We start from the raw sequence: 16,577 nt of genomic DNA, 5'->3' as shown, positions 1-16,577 counted from the left end.
GCACCCTAGGGTGCTGCGGCACCATGGCTGAAGAATCACTGTTTTAGAAGGTTCACGAGGTCCAGAGGGAAGAAGTCTGTGATAAGCTTGTAATTTTCTGTTACTCAGGATCACCGATAGAAAAACTTCAAACACTAGGGCTGAAGTACTCCTTACAATGTCAACATTAAAAGCACATAAAGTAAAATTATGAAAATACCACAGAATAGAGGCAGTCAAACATCAATCATCACATGCTGCTGTAAAAGGAATATGAAATAGTTGCTGTATTTGGCTGGGATTCTGCAACAGTCCTTGATAACAGAGAGGCTTATTCAGCCCTTAGAAACTGAGCACCAATGACAGATGGTACAAGACCACAAATCAGGCATATTTGTGCTTAGAAACTTCTTAACTTTCCCCTTATAGAAAAAAAATGGAAATACATATTTGGAAGTAGTTCACTCAAACTTGCATTAATCAGAAATGTATTGAGGAAACGCTTACTTTCCGTTTAATCTTTGAAAGCAGTTCTTGCTGGCCTTTTCTGAAAAAAGGGTGTTGGTATTTACCAGAACTGTATCGCTCTTGCTTGCCTGGTCCAATGTCAGACTGTATCACTTTATGAAAGCCATCTAAAAGAAAAGCAGCAGCAAAATTTGAGTTTGATATCTCTACAAAAATATTTCCCAACTGCTACTGTAAACCTAATTTAACAAAGGATTTTCATTTAGAACATCCACTGTAATCTTGAAACCCCATTTGTAATGGTCATAAAGAAAGAGTACCAGTAGGCTTAGTTTAGGAAAGTATCACAAGCAACTTTAGAAAACAGGACATACATAAAGTAACTTATGTTACATCTATGTCATTTTTCTCTTGACCTTGGGTCCACCGCTGAGGAAATAAAACCTGACTGCTCATTCTTGCTGGTGTGTACTCAAGACCTCCAAGCAAAGTGTCAACTGCTTGGTAGTTGTCCTGAGAACTTCTGAATGCATCTCAGGGTAAGGGGAGAACTCATACTTGCTCCTGAACTGGTCATACCATCTGTTTGGAGACCTTGGGTGTTGACAGCGAGAGAAGCAGGCAGGGCTTACTTCCTTGGGTAGGACCCTGGGCATCAGGACAGGAGAGACGTAGGCATAAATTCAGTGCCATGAAACTTACCATAGGCCAGACAGGTAAGAAGTTAAGTTTAAAAATTGAAGCATTTTTTAATTTTTTCTGATTATAGCTATTTTAAGATTTGAATATTGAGCAAACAGAACAGAAGTTTTCCTTCTTGCACTCATACCATAATGGAACTCTGAAACGTATGGTGTTCAGGTTACTCTAATCTGAAAGACCCTGGATGCTTGGGAGCAATATCCTAGGATCATATTAAATTGGAAAGAACCAATTGCATTGGTAGATGTGTTGCCAGCAAGTCAAGGGAAGTGATTATTCCCCTCTATTCAGCACTGGTGAGGCCACATGTGGAGTACTGTGTTCAGTTTTGGACCCCTCACTACAGAAAGGATGTGGACAAATTGGAGAGATTCCGGTGGAGGGTGACAAAAATGGTGAGGGGGCTGGGGGACATGGCTTATGAGGAAAGACTGTGGGAACTGGGCTTATTTAGTCTAGATAAGAGGAGACTGATAGGAGACTTAATAGCAGCCTTGAACTACCTGAAGTGAATGGGGTTTGAAAGAGGATGGAGCTAGACTGTTCTCAGTGGTGACAGATGACAGAGCAAGGAGCAACCGTCTCAAGTTTCAGCAAGGGAAGTTTAGGTTAGGTATTAGGAAGAATTTTCTCACTCGGAGGATCATAAAACACTGGAACAGGTTACCCAGAGAGGTGGTGGAAGCTCCATCCTTGGAGGTTTTCAAGACCCAGCAAACAAAGCTTTGGCTGGGATGATCTAGTTGGGGAGGTTCTTGCTTTGAGCAGGGGGTTGGACTAGATGACCTCCTAAGGTCCCTTCCAATCCTAGCTTTCTATGATTCTCTAATCTAGCAGCTGATTTGTTACTGGACTGCAGTACAGTGCACACTGGCTTGGATGCACCTCATATTCCTACAGTAGGGTGAATTCTTATGAATGCCTCAAAATTCAACATTAAAAAGCTTATGTTTGGCAAATGAAAAGGGACAACCCCCTCCCAAAAAAATACAAAACAAATACAGACATACAGAAACTGTGAAAAAGATTAAAGAGATTATCATTCTTCTTGGCCAAAGGTTATTTGAAACAGCAAACATATGTTGCAAAATTTTAAAACAACCAAGACTTTTGCAAAAGAAAGTGATGCCAGGTTTGCTTGTTCACGATTCACTGTCATCTGGAAGTTCAGATAGAACTTCAGATTTAGGACAATCACTATTTTTCATGCCAGAAAAGTGTCATGCTGCCATTTCAAGTGTTTAGAACAGAGCAGTACATCACTGAAGCATTCACTCCAAAGGCTTTGGTGCATAATTCAATAAGACGGATAGACAGATGTGTTTCTGATTTGGTCTCACAAGAATTCGATAGCTGGTGTGGGCCTGCACAAAAGGCAGAGCTCTCAGTCAATCAGCAGCGGAGGGAGAAGGGGAAGGCTGCTGCCATCTTAGCTGCTCCCCTTACCATGGGAAACAATAGTTTTCATGGTGATTACATACACTGCCTTTTTTGCAGTTTCTGTGGGAATCACAAATTGAGTAGATCCCTACATATCTGGTCTTCAATTGAATTAAACGGTCCTCTTTAAAATAAGATCGTATTTGTATTATTTCATAGATTTCATAGACATTAGGGTTGGAAGGGACCTTGGAAGATCATCAAGTCCAGCCCCCTGCCCCAGGGGCAGGAAGCCAGAAGGGATCATAGGATCCCAGCAAGATAAGCATCCAAATTTCTCTTGAAGGGGTTCAGAGTAAGTGCTTGAACCACCTCTGGCAGCAGTCTGTTCCAAACCTTGGGGGCTTGGACAGTAAAGAAATACTTCCTTATGTCCAGCCTGAAACAGTCATGGAGGAGCTGGTGATGGTACACTCTGAACTTAAATCTTGTTTGTTGAGCTTTAGTGCAAAGTACCCCGCTGCCATTTTTCAGCACAGGGACACTGATACACATGACACGAGTCTGTTGGAGCATGTTAATTTCCATGATTAATCGAGTCTGCTCTGAGACGTGGGCTTTCCAGCATGTCAGAGCAGGATCCCTGCACATGTACAGAAAGGATCCCTATTTGTCGAAGTCTATCCCAACCGTGCAGCTGACCCAGGAAAAGACAGCACCCACAGAAATTCTCTTGCCTTCACAGCTACATTGCTTCAACACCACCAAGTTTTAATTATGAAATTCTGCATGATATATGCTCTGAGATTCTGGTTGTACAAGGTAAACTCTCAGTCACTTCAGTAGAAGGAATTTTGCCTTCAGAGTGACTGACTATATGATTAGGCCACAACTAGACAGTGTAGAAGGTAGCTGGTGTCAGGACAGGTACAGTGGTATGGTTGCACTTCCCCTCGCCTGTGGTTCCTGTTCAACCCAAAGTTTAAAACCAGCTGCTTGGCAGTGACAGCAGCATTTCTATTCAGTTGAGGGAATCAGTTGACCTCAGACCTTTGTGTGATTCCTTCTAAACTCTTCTTTTAGAATAGACTTGTCCTTTATTGACACTCCCCTTCTCTGAAGGATATTGTAGTTTCTTGCCTTTTCTTTAAGAGGTAGTTCCTGTGCCCCTATTTGTGGAGAGGAAAGGCAATGATTTTTAGCAGTACCTTTTCCTGAAACTGCGTAGTCAGTGGGGAAAGTTGTTGGATAAGTTTCCTCTGGTAATTTCATATGACAATGGTACTAAACACTCACCAAGTAACCAATTTGATTTTTTTCAGGTATTTATTAAATGCTATGTGTTATTTAGCATAGCAATTTTAGTTATGAATGCCTAAATAATTTACAGATAACTTTGAAGAGTCAAACTTACTGTTTTCAATTAGTTTAATATCACATAGTTTAGTATTATTTAAATCTAAACAATGCTTCAACCATCATGTGGTTTCTGGAATCCAAATAATTCCATGGCCGCATTCCATAAAAAATCCTTTAGTCAGGGTGGCCTTCATCAGCAATTCATATGTAAACACTCCCTCTCGCTCTCTCTCTGAAAGTCACATTCATCTCTCTTCCTACAATACACAGAAGCCATAATATGAATGTGGCAAAAGCATAGAGACATACCAGATCTATTTTGGGGGTTATTAAAGGTCAGGTTTTGTAAGACCAAACTGAATATAAATTTACAACTTCAAACCAAATTTTTCCTTATGCTTACTCTATTTTACAAGACATTAATTAAATTAGCAATTAACATTTTATCAAGATAAAGAACTGCTTCAATACCGGGAACGAATAGAAGGGATCAAGAACAGCTTTGGTTTTCAGTATCTCACCTTCCTCAGAAACACTGGGCACTGTCTACAACCAAGGCTGAAGATTTTAGCTGGGATGTGCCAATACTCCTGCTGGGACTGAAACCCAGATATTCTTACCTAGAGGATTTTGCCATCTTCCTTGGATCTCTCAAGCATATTTATGAACTCTGACAACAGCAGGACACGGACCAACATTGCCCCCCTGTTTATCAGTGGCAGGTTAGGGTAGTATGCCTTATAGTTGTGTAACAGAGTTCACTGTCTAGTTTTAGTTATAGGTTAGGCAAAGATTTGTATGGGGTGGTTTGGATAGGAATGATCTTACCTCAGGCAGGAAGTTGAACTAGATGACATCTGGAAGTCCCTTCCAACCCTACTTCTCTATGATTCCTATGATCTCACAAATGTATGCTACTGGGTTCCCAGCTTTGACACGATTTTGACCAGAGAGTTAGTAATAAAGATAAAGGATAACATTTCTGGCTTCTATTACATAGGCCTTCAGTGAAGATAGGGTCCACATGGCAAACTAGACTGAATGTATAAATGTGTGTTGAAGGACAAAGAGTGAAAACAATCTAAACGTCTTTTTTCCACTGCCAAACCCCAAAGAGGCTTATTATCCCTTTCCTTCCTCTGCTCTGCCTTGAGGATCATTAACCTACCCCATACCACCCTTCTAGTAAAAAACTGGGCTTTGCAGCATGGTCCAACACAAATTAAGATTCTAGCACACCAATTCAGGAAGCCAGTGCAAGAAGATCCTCCATAAAATAATACCCCAATTCTAGACCCCTCCTGTTTATGTTAAGTCAGATGGCACAATTGCCATCTTATAGGAACAGAGGTGGTTTTTTATGCCACTTGTCCTTAAAAGGGAAATTTTTGCTATTGCAAAGCAAAATTCTACACCTTACCACCCAGAAACAGAGATACAAATGATGCATGTCATACAGCATCAGCTGCGTTACCCATGTAAAATCCTGCTTAATACGTGAGTTGCAGCTTTAACATTGCTGTGCAATGTAGTCCCACATAAACTACATTTCTTTAGTATTCAGGTAGAAAAGGTGGTAGAAGGCAAGAGTGAGGCCTACATATAGAAACAAAGGTTGTATTCTTGTCAGGCACAGATGGTAGAGGGTGGATAAGAAAAAACAGTGGAAGAAGAACTGCAATCCTCTTTGCTGGGAACTACTCTTAAGCCACCAACATTTCAGTCTTAAAAGGAACTCTGAATTTCAGACCAAAAATACAAGCACAAGCATTACATTGCACTTGTACATTTTATATCCTATACTCAACCTCAGTACAAACCTACGTCCTAGAATCAAGGAAATCTCAGGATTTCAAAAATTATCAGCATGTCTCTGCTGCTATTTTTGCAATTGCCATCCTCAAAGATGGATGCAGGCTGATAATAAACAAGACAGTCAATGTGATGGGATTGTTTATTATGCTTTCTTAAAGATAGTGAGCTACTGCTTGCCTGTAGATAACTTGCAACCTAAAAACTAAATCACTTGCTTCCACCTGCACTTTAGTACCCACTGACCATCAATTTGAAGCCCTCTAGCCCTCCAGCCACTTCCAAATTGGTGTGAATTGGAGTGAAACCCAAGGGGAAAATTTAACATTTACCCTTTTAAAAGACTGTTCCCTTTCAATAGACAGCAAAGAGATCAGATAGAGTCATTTATTGGACAGAACAACACAAAATTTTCCCCTCAGATGTGGACTGAGCTGTTTTATCCAAAAAACAACAACAAATTCTTCACTTGAGAGAAAAGCTACCCTTCAGCCAAGTGGAATCAGTCTGGATTAATCACACAGAACAGTTTTGCTGTGCAGTACTCAGCGATGCGTAGAAGACTCCACAAACCTTTTCTTTAACTACCGCTCAGTCACTGTATAAAAACCTAACTAAGCCTGTGACAGCCTTGTGCTGGGATAGACAGTCACACTATAGATATTCAAGCCATGTCTTCCTTGCTTCAACTCTCATAAGCCCCATCACAAACCCTAAGGCCAGCAGAGAGCAACATCCTGCACCTGCAAGAACCATGAGTATCAAGTTCACTTGGCAACATGTGAGAAGCTATTCTCAAAAAGTTGCTCCAAAGCTCTGGAACTTCCACCCTTGTGAGGCTTGCCAGTGCCCAAGTTTAGACATCTTTCAGAAGCACTGTAAGACCTTCCTATTTGTGCAGGCATTTACCAAACAAAGCTAGGCAGAGATACCGCTTAATGGGTCTGTTTTATGTTGACATTCTAATTTCCCTTTTAAGGTGTTTTGTTCTCTTGTGCCCTCCCCTGCTTTATAAATTCTTCTGTTCTCTTACTATTCTCTTACACCCTTTGTTGGAAAGGGTGGCGCATACTTTGGATAACTAACTAACCAAGTAGAAACTCTTCCCTTAAATCCACAGAGGAGCATTTGGGTTTCATTAACTTCCATGAGCAGACTATTAAGGCAGGTCTCACTTTCATGTTATGCTAGGAAAAGATATGAACAGGTCAGACAAATGTTAAACCTCCATCCCCTGCTCCCTGTATTCAGGGGTCAAACAGGTCCAGAGTACAGCTAATTATGAAGACAACCAAAACCTATGTGGGATAGTCTCAAGGCAACTCCACCTTGAAAAAAATCAATTCAGAATTATCATTGTTCATGAAAGTGAAGACATCAAGTCCCATCAACCTCAGTGCCTTGAGCATCTCTTACTTCCACAGGCGCTTCACTATGCCAGGTCTCTTGCCCAAGTACAGCCTCTATCCTGTAACAGCTCAGTTCCCACCTAAGCAAGGTCTACCCTAGATCCAGGGCTGTTCTGGATGGAAGATAGTTTGGGCTTCAGTTCAGTTTGAGGAAGGGGGGAACACCAAGGACAGACCCCAAACCCAAAGATGCATCCAAGATGTATGCACGTGGTAACCAGCACAGAAGTGCTCCCCTGAAGCAGTGCTTCTCAACTTTTAGACTCTAGGCACACCTGGAGAGTCTGATGGGAAAATGACAGCTCTTCGTTTCCACTCTTAACTCCAGAAAAACATCAGGAGCATTTATTCTGTTGCCAAGATGTCTGAAAAACCCCAACCAGACTCCTATGTGAAATTGCTGGCGTGCTACCTGGCAAGGTACATCTGTACACCTAACAATGCTGATAAACACACCCTCAAAAGGATCTTGAGGCATCCCCTGCAGGGGGCTAGGGGAAGGGGAATAATGCCCTGGAGGAGAATCATGGTTCTGTGGCTATAGGAAGGAGTTTGGGGTCATTTTGCGATGGTGGGGCACTGATCTAACACACCTGTCAGGCTCAGCAGCCCCATAGGGATGCCTCACCCAGCAGCAGGTAGACGAAGAAGGGGAGAAAGATAGTGCAGAGCAGGGCACTTTAAACCATAGACAACTCATGTTGGAAGGGACCTCAGGAGGCATTTAGCCCAGCCCCCTGCACAAAGCAGGACCAACCCTAAGTAGATCATCCCAGCCAGGGCTTTGTCTAGCCAGGTCTTAAAAAACCTCCAAGGATGGAGCTTCCACCACCTCTCTGGGTAACCTGCTCCAGTGTTTTATTACCCTCCGAGTGAGAAAGTTTTTCCTAATTTTCAACCTAAACTTCCCTTGCTGGAATTTGAGACCGTTGGTCCTTGTTCTGTCATCTGTCACCACTGAGAACAGTCCAGCTCCATTCTCTTTCGAAAACCCCTTCAGGTAGCTGAAGGCTGCTATTAAATCCTCCCCCAGTCTCCTCTTCTCCAGACTAAATAACCCCATTTCCCTCAGCCTGTCCTCACAAGACTTGTGCCTCAGCCCCCAAACCATTTCCACTGCCCTCCACTGGACTCTCTCTCTCCCATTCGTCCACAAACCATCCACTTACACCAGTTGAGCTGCCGCACGAAGCTGGCCATGTTGTTGTGCTTAAAGTGCCGGGGCAGGATCCTCTTGGCGAAGCTCTCCTCGTCCAGCACCTGGAAGCTCTGCCCGTCCTGGGGCGAAGAGCAGGGGTGGGGAGAGAAGGGGAGATGCCAGTCAGGTGTGGGGCTGCTAATGCCACAGCCCCCAGCTCAGACAGGGGCCGGGCAGGGACAGATATGTACACATGCCCATACACCAGCATGCTCAGGGACACTGGGGGAATGGAGGGGGTGGGGGAGGGAGTGAGCCCCCATGCAAGACCCCCCGGCCCGACCTGGGGGTTGGAGGGGTCCGCCACCCCGACCCCGCACGCACCGGGCTCCAGCCAATGAAGTCGTCGGTGGCGGGGTCCTCCACCAGAGCCCAGACTTTGCTCAGGAACTGGGGCACGGCGCCCCCTGCGCTGCCGCCACCGCCGGGCCTCATGCCGCTGCCCCTGCGGCGGACCGCCAGCCGCCCGCACCACAGACGCTCCGTGGGGCGGAGGGCAGAGCGCCGCCGATGGCCAGGGCGCGGGGAAGGGAGCAGCCATCTTTGGTTCGGGCGGAAGTCCCATTCGCGTCGCTTCAGCCCTCGCTAGTTCCTTTGTCAGCTCCCTGCCCTTACTCAAGATGGCGAGGCGAGGCGGGGTGTCACGTGACCTCCCCGCCTTCCCCTTCGCCCCACAAATTCGGTTCAGTGCGCATGTGGTATTGCCAATTCTCGTGAATTGGCGTTGTTTTTGGAAGTGTAGGCTTCGAGAGTATGAAAATACTTAACTCTTTCTTTTATCTCTTTCCATCTGTCTGTCTCTCCATCCATGTAGAAGGTCTAGAGCTTTGGAGCAACTTTTTGAGAATGGCTTCTCATGTGTTGCCAAGTGAACTTGCTCCACTCATGGCACTTGCAGGTGCAGGATGTTGCTCTCTGCTGACCTTAGGGTTCGTGATGGGGCGTAAGGGAGAAGGTGGTTTTGTAGGACTTCAAAATATTTTAGTTGCAAGCAAATTAAGCTTGTAAGCAAGTGCCCTTGTGAGTGACTAGGAAATACAGGTGACTTATGAGAGCTGAAGCAAGGAAGAGATGGCTTGAATATCTGTAGCATGACCGTCTATCCTGGCACAAGGCGGGCTCGCTCTATAGAGAGAGAGAGAGAGATGACTATATGTGAATGTGATAAACTTAGCTCTTTCTTTTTATCTATATATATAAATATAGCTAAAAGATACAGATAAAAGAAAGAGCTAAGTTTTTCACGTTCCTGAAGTGTAGACCTTAAGAACACCAACAATCACGAGTTAGCAACGCTGCCACATGCACGCGCGTGCGCACACACACACACACACATGTGCGCACATGCACACACTTCAAGTACACGTACACACATGCATACACATAGACACACGATACGTGTTCGCGCACACACACACAAACTTCAGTACACATATGCACTTCAGCACACATGCACATACTTCACTCACACATGCACACACACACACACACACACCAGTACACATGCACACAGGTGTCAGTCCCTTACATGTCATGTACAGTGTTCCCTACCCCAAGCTGTGCCCAAGGGCTCGTGAGGACTGAACTGACCCTGCCCCAGCCCTGCCCGTGTTGGGGTTTAGCAGCCCCGTAGCTGACCAGCCCCCTTTCTGCTCCAGACTTAATAGCCAGGCGGCAGGGCAGGGGGCATCTTATAGACTGGCCCCTTCAAGGCTCTTAGTAGGAGGCCGAGTAGATTTGCACCATATACAGTCACCAAAGTAGAGCTAGATAGACAATAGGTAGTAAGATAGGTAGTACATAGATATATGGATAGATAGGTGATGGGTAGATAATATGTGTACATGTTCATGTGTATATGTATATCTCCCATCCCAGTTCCTGTCTGTGCTGGGGGATTAGCAGTCCCACAACAAGACGACTTCCCTTCTTTCTCGAGACTTATTAGCCAGAAAGCAGGGCAGTGGGGCATCTTACAGACCAACTCCTTCAAGGCTCTTAGAAGGCCAAGTAGCAGCAGGTTGACATTGGAGAGGACCATACTCAGCAACAGGAGAATCAGAAAGTTTGGGTTGGAAGGGACTTCAGGAGGTCATGTAATCTCTCTCCAACTTGTCTGCATCCTTTCTATAGTGCGGGGCTCAAAACCGTACACAACTGCAGATGTGGCCTCACCAGTATGAAACAGAGCTTTACAACTGGCTTATTTATGAAAAAAGATTAAAGGAGCTGGGATAAGATTTGCAAGGGGACCCAGGAAGGGGAGCTCTGGTTGTCTAGAAAGAGGAGGTGATGTGTAGAGTCATGCTTGCTGTTCCCAGGTTGCCAAGCAGAATAATGGAGGATATTTAATATTACTCATGCTTCTGGGCTTTGCTGGTTGCCACATGAAAATGGAAAGCAATCTCCCCCCGCCAGCTTTCCCCCAGTTGCTACTCATGTTGAGGAGGGTGGTTTCACCTTTGAGGCACTGCTTGCTGGGCTGCAGCTAAGACCAGGGATTTTGACTGGGGTGTGCCATTGCTTCCGCTGTGACTAAAACCCAGATGCTCCTGGCTAGACAGCCATGTCCCTTCACTCAGGGTCAGGCTGATCATCACATTTGGTGTCAGGAAGGAATTTTCCTTATAGTAGATTGATATAGATTGTGGAGTGTTTTCCTTCCTTTGTAGTAGGGTGTGGGAATCTTCCTTGGATCTCTCAAACATATTTTAAACAACTCTCACGGCAGCAGGACACTGGCCGCCATTGCCAGGGCCATCCCTGGGGGATAGGGAGAGGTGGGGGGCTAGGAAGGAGGTGAATTGGGGTGACCGCCCTGGGCCCTGCAAAGCTGCTCACTACCTCATGCCACCAAAGCTGCTGCTGTCGACAGTGGCAGCAGCTTCTTCAGGTTCAGGGCACACGGGTTTGGAGCGGGGGCAGGGCCCTGCATGGGCTGATTTGCTCTGGGCCTCATACCCTGTTCAGGTCAGCTCTGGCTATTGTCCCCTGCTTTACCTGTAGCAGGTTAGGGAACTATGCCTTATAGTCACGTGACAGGATTCATTTGTATGGGATGATTTGGATAGGGATGCTCTTGCCTCAGGCAGGGACTAGACAACCTCTAGAGATCCCTTCCAGCCCTACTTTACTAGACATCTGTGATCCCTATTTTCCATACAGCATGTTGACTGCTGATAATAATGATACCACCCATATCAATCTTTCAGTTAGTTTATTCATGACTGACATCAAGTAAACTTCACGGTTATCCAGGTCATCCTGCTTGTCCTTAGCAGAACAATACTGATATAACATTAGTTTATATTTTATTTTGAAATTTATTACATGTCTGTGGCTTCTAAAATACTTGGGTACAACTTGCCCTCTTCAAGAAAAATGCTAAAGGGATATCAAGACTGTATGCCATATAGACAGTTATGCTCATAGTTTTGGCCCTGTGGGCCAGAAGAATGGTGAGGGACTAGTCCATGGGCCAGACTGGACCCTGTACTACCTGTTCCAGAGGGCCTGCACCACCTCCACCAGGGATTGAATTCTGGGGTCCCATGCTACAACTGCTCAGCCCTGAGTGCTGGGACTGGGTCTCATGCCAACCTGGGTGCCCAATCTAGTGTGCAGGGCTCCCCACACATCTCTTGGGAGCCCCGTGGGCTAAATGACAGTACTGGGGAGCAAATCTGACCTGTGGGCAGGGGGATGAGCATCCCTGCCATATAGATCCATTTTTAGTGACCTTTCCTGCATAAAGAGAAAATGTTTAGGGGTCATGTGGTGGTGTTGGGGTAGAGTGCTGCTTAGAGCCAGAACCTCAAGAGGAATTTGGCACAAACCAAAGGCATCACTTCTTTCTAACCACTTTCAGGCTTAAGAAACATTTTCCCCTAAATGTTTCAGGGCAGCTGCATATAAATGGATTGATAGGAGAAGTTCTCTTTTCCAAAGGAACTCACAAGAAGAAGAAACTGCAAAGCAGCAGGGAGACCTTGAAGAATCAAAAATGGCTGCTGGACCTTGAAATAAAGCATTTTTTGCAAGGCAAAAAAAGCAGAAGACAAAATCAACTTCTATCACCACAGACAAGTTTGGTGAGTTCATATCAGGTCTCTTGAATCCTTTAGAGAAGTAAAACTTGATAAAATTATAGAAAAGATGGTAGAAATTAGAAGCAGAGTCACAGATAGTGGGGGAAATGTAGATAAAAATTTTCCAGCCAATATAGAAATTAAAGTAATTTCATAAGGGGAAAAAAAGAGCCTTCAGAAAAAAATAGAAGATTTGGAAAATCATGCTTGTAGAAACACTCAGGATCAGAGGTTTCCCTAAAGGGGTGGGGGAGAGATCTTACTCGGTTCTGAAAAAAAACCAGTCTAAACCTTTTTTAAAACTGGGGACTAATGCAATAACTATTCGTAGATAAAGCACATGGATCTCCTTATGTTCCTCCCAGCACAAATAAACCTAGAGACATAAATTCTAAGAATGGATTATGTTAAAAAAAAGAATGGATTGTGAAAAGTCTAGAGAGCTCTCTGCAGGCAAGTTGAGTGGATACAAAGTACAGATTTTCCAAGAAAAAATCATCCTCACTCTAAAGAAAAGACAAAAACTGACAACCCATTTCAGAGAAACAAAAATAAAATACAGCTGGACTACGCTTTAGCTCCTATTTGCTCAGGACAATAGCGCAACATTAAAGATAGGGCGGAAGGGGTCAGAGTATTTAGAGTAAAACATTAAGAAGACAACTCTGAAGCACAAGCAGTTTCAGACACAGATGTCGAAGCACAAAACAGAAATGTTATCCAAAATTAAGAATGATAACCTTGAAGAATAAAGACAGGAAAAAATGAAATGGAGAGTTTTAAAGTACTGATTTGCACAAAGACCTGCATGAAAATGAGTAATAGGAAAGGATTTTCTATTTAAGTAAATACTGCAGAATTTGGTTACTTTTGGTACATTACCTGAAGTAATTTGGGTAGAGAAACATGTGAGGTTTGAAATGTTAAAGGGAGAATCTAATTTTTTTTTAAAAAAGGACTGGAGTGAAAAAGAAGAAAAAAATCCCCAAAGGGCTGGGGAGAAGGGGAGGCATAAATGGGATTTAAGATGGATTGTGTGTTGGAAAAGGAATGGCCTGTTCTATGGCTTTTTCTTCTGCTGATCCTTTAAGTCCATACAATAATGCAGGGGTGAGCAAAATGTGGTCCGCAGGCCACATGTGGCCTGCCAGGCCATTGTATCTGGCCCACAGGGCTCCTAAAAAATTTTAAAATTTTATATTTATCTGTCCCTGGCTGCCTGTCATGAGGCCCTCAATGGCTTGCCAAAACTTAGTAAGCAGCCCTCTGTCCAAAATAATTGCCCGCCCCTGCAATAATACCGCGATTTTATCCAAAGTACCTATCAGGGGACCTCCAAGGAGTTCACCACAGCTGAAAGTCAGTTTGACTACTGACTTTACTGGGAACAATGATAAATCTTCACATTTTACAGATGGAAAGAGGAGAGAAAGGCATATTAGCAGGGATTGTTTGGGAATACAGGGAGGACCAGGAGAACACAGAGCGTTGGTAATATTTCTGTGGTTAAAGGTGTTTGCCTTTGTGAAAGAGGGGGACGAATTAGGGTGGGTATGTAGGGAAGGGGAGGGGAGGAATAAAAACAAAAGTGTTTTGAATAAAAAAAATCCCTCAGAAAGACTCTTGTGGAGATTGACTTGGATTAAGGGAGCACTGTTGATAGAAAATAATTATCTGTCTTTCTGTATATTTTAGAGTATTGGATGTATCCTTAAATATTAAACCTGTGATTTGATAAATTGGATTAGTTAATAAATAAACAAAAACAGGTTAGCTTTAACATTTATTTTTAACAACCTCTTCAGTTAATGTAAAAATATAAAGTGTTATTTGGTACATTATATTATTAGTATTTCATCCAGCTTCTTCTCAATTACAAAACAGAACTATTTAGTGAATACTTCTGCTTTTCCTGCATATCTTTGGCAGTTTGATTATTCCTGCTGAAGATCAGACAAAAATCTAAAGCTTCTTTTGTTCCTGATATCTTTAAAGAATTGCTTGTTATTGTTTTTGATTCTACTGGTCATACATTTTTACTGATACCTTTAGCTTTCTTCACTAATAATATGTATTTCATGGGTGCATGTATAGTAACCGGTCTCAATTCCTTGTCTCCCCCCACTTCAATTTTCCGTATTTACTTATGGCCTTGCCTCCCACACACACTTTGTATCTTTTAAAGCATTTATCTTAACAGTCATCGTGTGAGTCAGGGATAATTATCCCCATTTTCACAGATACATACTGAGGGACAGAAGTAAGTAATTAGCCCGAAGTCTCACAGGAAGTATGTGGGGAACAGTTATATATAATTGTCATTTTCCTTTCTTGATTAGGATGGCCTTTTAACAAACTAAAGCTCAGATCCTATTATATCACAAGACATATAGCTATTTATGTGGCTGTAAAGAGTGTAGGGCATTAAACCCAATCCTGTTTTAGGCAAAAAATGCTAAGACACCTAGATCTTTATGAATCTCTATCTTGGCCTAGAAAGTGACTAGACTTGGCCTATTGTACATGCTCAGAAGCAATTCAGAACAGCCACCTAGATTTCTAACTTCACCTAACTGCTGCAGTGGGAAATGTGGGAGACCTAAAACATTGAGATAAAGTTGATTTTAGAAAGCTGATTTATCTGTTTGGTTCACTGAAATTTGGTTCAGCCTTACAAAGAAGTCAAAATCTGTTATTTTAGTAGGATTTCAGTATACTTGTTTAAAAACAAAAAAAGATAAGGTACCAATGTCAGCATCTTTGCTCTTTGTCTTTTCCTTTGTTTTGTTTTGTTTTGTTGACAGGACATCTACCCTTGCTCATTGGAGTTCTGCATGTGAAAGGAAGAATGTTGTTTGTTTATGACTGACTTTCTTCTATCAGCCTGATTTTATATTTCATACTGAAAATGGTTAAGGAAAATATATAATTTTTCAATGTCAAGAACTATATTTTATGCCACTAAAGTGCAGTTTTATTTCAGTAGTATCTCCCAAACCACATGCACTAAAGGCAAGAGTAGGTATAATTATTAAAATAAAACAAATGCCATCTGAGTGCTTTCAAATAACTTTTCTTGCTAAGAAAAATGTAGGCTTGATTTTAATTTCCACCTTTAGGTGGTGCTGCTGTCATTCTAGTGTCCAAAAACCATACTTGTAAGAAATATTTCAAATGACAAGGAAAACATCCTGCTTATAGTTCTTGAGTTCAGGGAGTCAAGTTTATTCAACAGACCTCAGATTGATGATTTTCATATATAAAAATCTAACGTACGTAATTTCCAGTCAATGAATCACTCTTAAATCTATGTTCAAATATCATGTAAAGGTCTGATTTAAACCCATGAAAGCCAGGAGTTTCAGAATTAGGTTTGAAATCCTTAAGCAGATGTTGAATCTAAGTATCATGGCACATATTGGATGTTAGTTTACCTACCATTCGGGATTCCACCTTCCACAGCTGTTACTGTCTATGATATAAAATATATGGAACCTATTTTTATAATATGTTACTATTGTGCAAAATTAGCATCACATATCTAAAACTTCTGGTACTTCTCATGCTTCATGAAACATGTCTGTAAGATGCATTATTGCCTATGCAATGCCTGTGCACATTTGCTGTTCTACTTGGGCACTTCTGAAAATGAAATTTTGCCTCTTAGGAGATTATTTTTGTGAGCAAAACAAAACAGCACTTACCATAGTATATGGAGTTCTGTATAAATGCCTGTAGAGGCTGGGGAGCTAGTAGTATTTCATAGCAAAAGTGAGTTAATGTTTGATCCTGTCGTCATAAAAGTTGTCGTATAATTACCAATAGCAGTTATTTAACCCAGCCATGCTCCTTTTAACAATATAGTGGGTGTGTCTACATAAGAAGCGGATTGCGCAGCAGCTGAAAAGTATTGTGCAATAGCACATCACAACACAGACAGTGCTAATACGCTACTGTGCAGTATTATTAGGCTACTGTGCAGTAGTTTTTATTTAGTACTTGCCAATACAAATTCTAATATTATAAAAGCCTAAGTCTGTCGGTCTATCTGTCCATAACACTTTATTTTCACTCTGATTGGCTGACGGAACAGCCAATCAGAGTGCTCCAAGTGTGGGGGAGCGCCACCATGATTCCAAAGCTGCATCGAGGACTGGACAGGGTGGCACCAAGGACCCTGCA

The 16,577-nt window shown here is 42.8% G+C and overlaps 1 protein-coding gene across 4 annotated transcripts in view; it reads right to left on the bottom strand.

Annotated features, from left to right (window-relative positions):
• Positions 1-8,867, bottom strand: part of LOC102562505 (heat shock factor protein 2) — a 31,163-nt gene extending 22,296 nt beyond the window's left edge. For 2 of the 4 annotated variants that reach the window (XM_006273286.4, XM_014611062.3), the window contains exons 1-3: positions 8,632-8,864; positions 8,279-8,387; positions 487-614 (exon numbers count right to left, since the gene is read on the bottom strand). In XM_006273286.4, the coding sequence (XP_006273348.2) occupies positions 487-614; positions 8,279-8,387; positions 8,632-8,742 (348 nt within the window). In that variant the 5' untranslated portion in view covers positions 8,743-8,864. Of the gene's footprint in view, positions 1-486; positions 615-8,278; positions 8,388-8,631 lie in introns of all 4 variants that reach the window. The other 2 variants (XR_009464380.1, XM_059733386.1) reach the window with 2 other exon arrangements.
• Between the last annotated feature and the right edge of the window lie 7,710 nt (positions 8,868-16,577).

The sequence above is a fragment of the Alligator mississippiensis genome, chromosome 1, assembly GCF_030867095.1.
Source record: "Alligator mississippiensis isolate rAllMis1 chromosome 1, rAllMis1, whole genome shotgun sequence".
Classification (NCBI taxonomy): Eukaryota; Metazoa; Chordata; order Crocodylia; family Alligatoridae; genus Alligator; species Alligator mississippiensis.
Note: the sequence above shows the minus strand (reverse complement) of the source record. Positions and strands in the feature narration are given on the sequence as shown.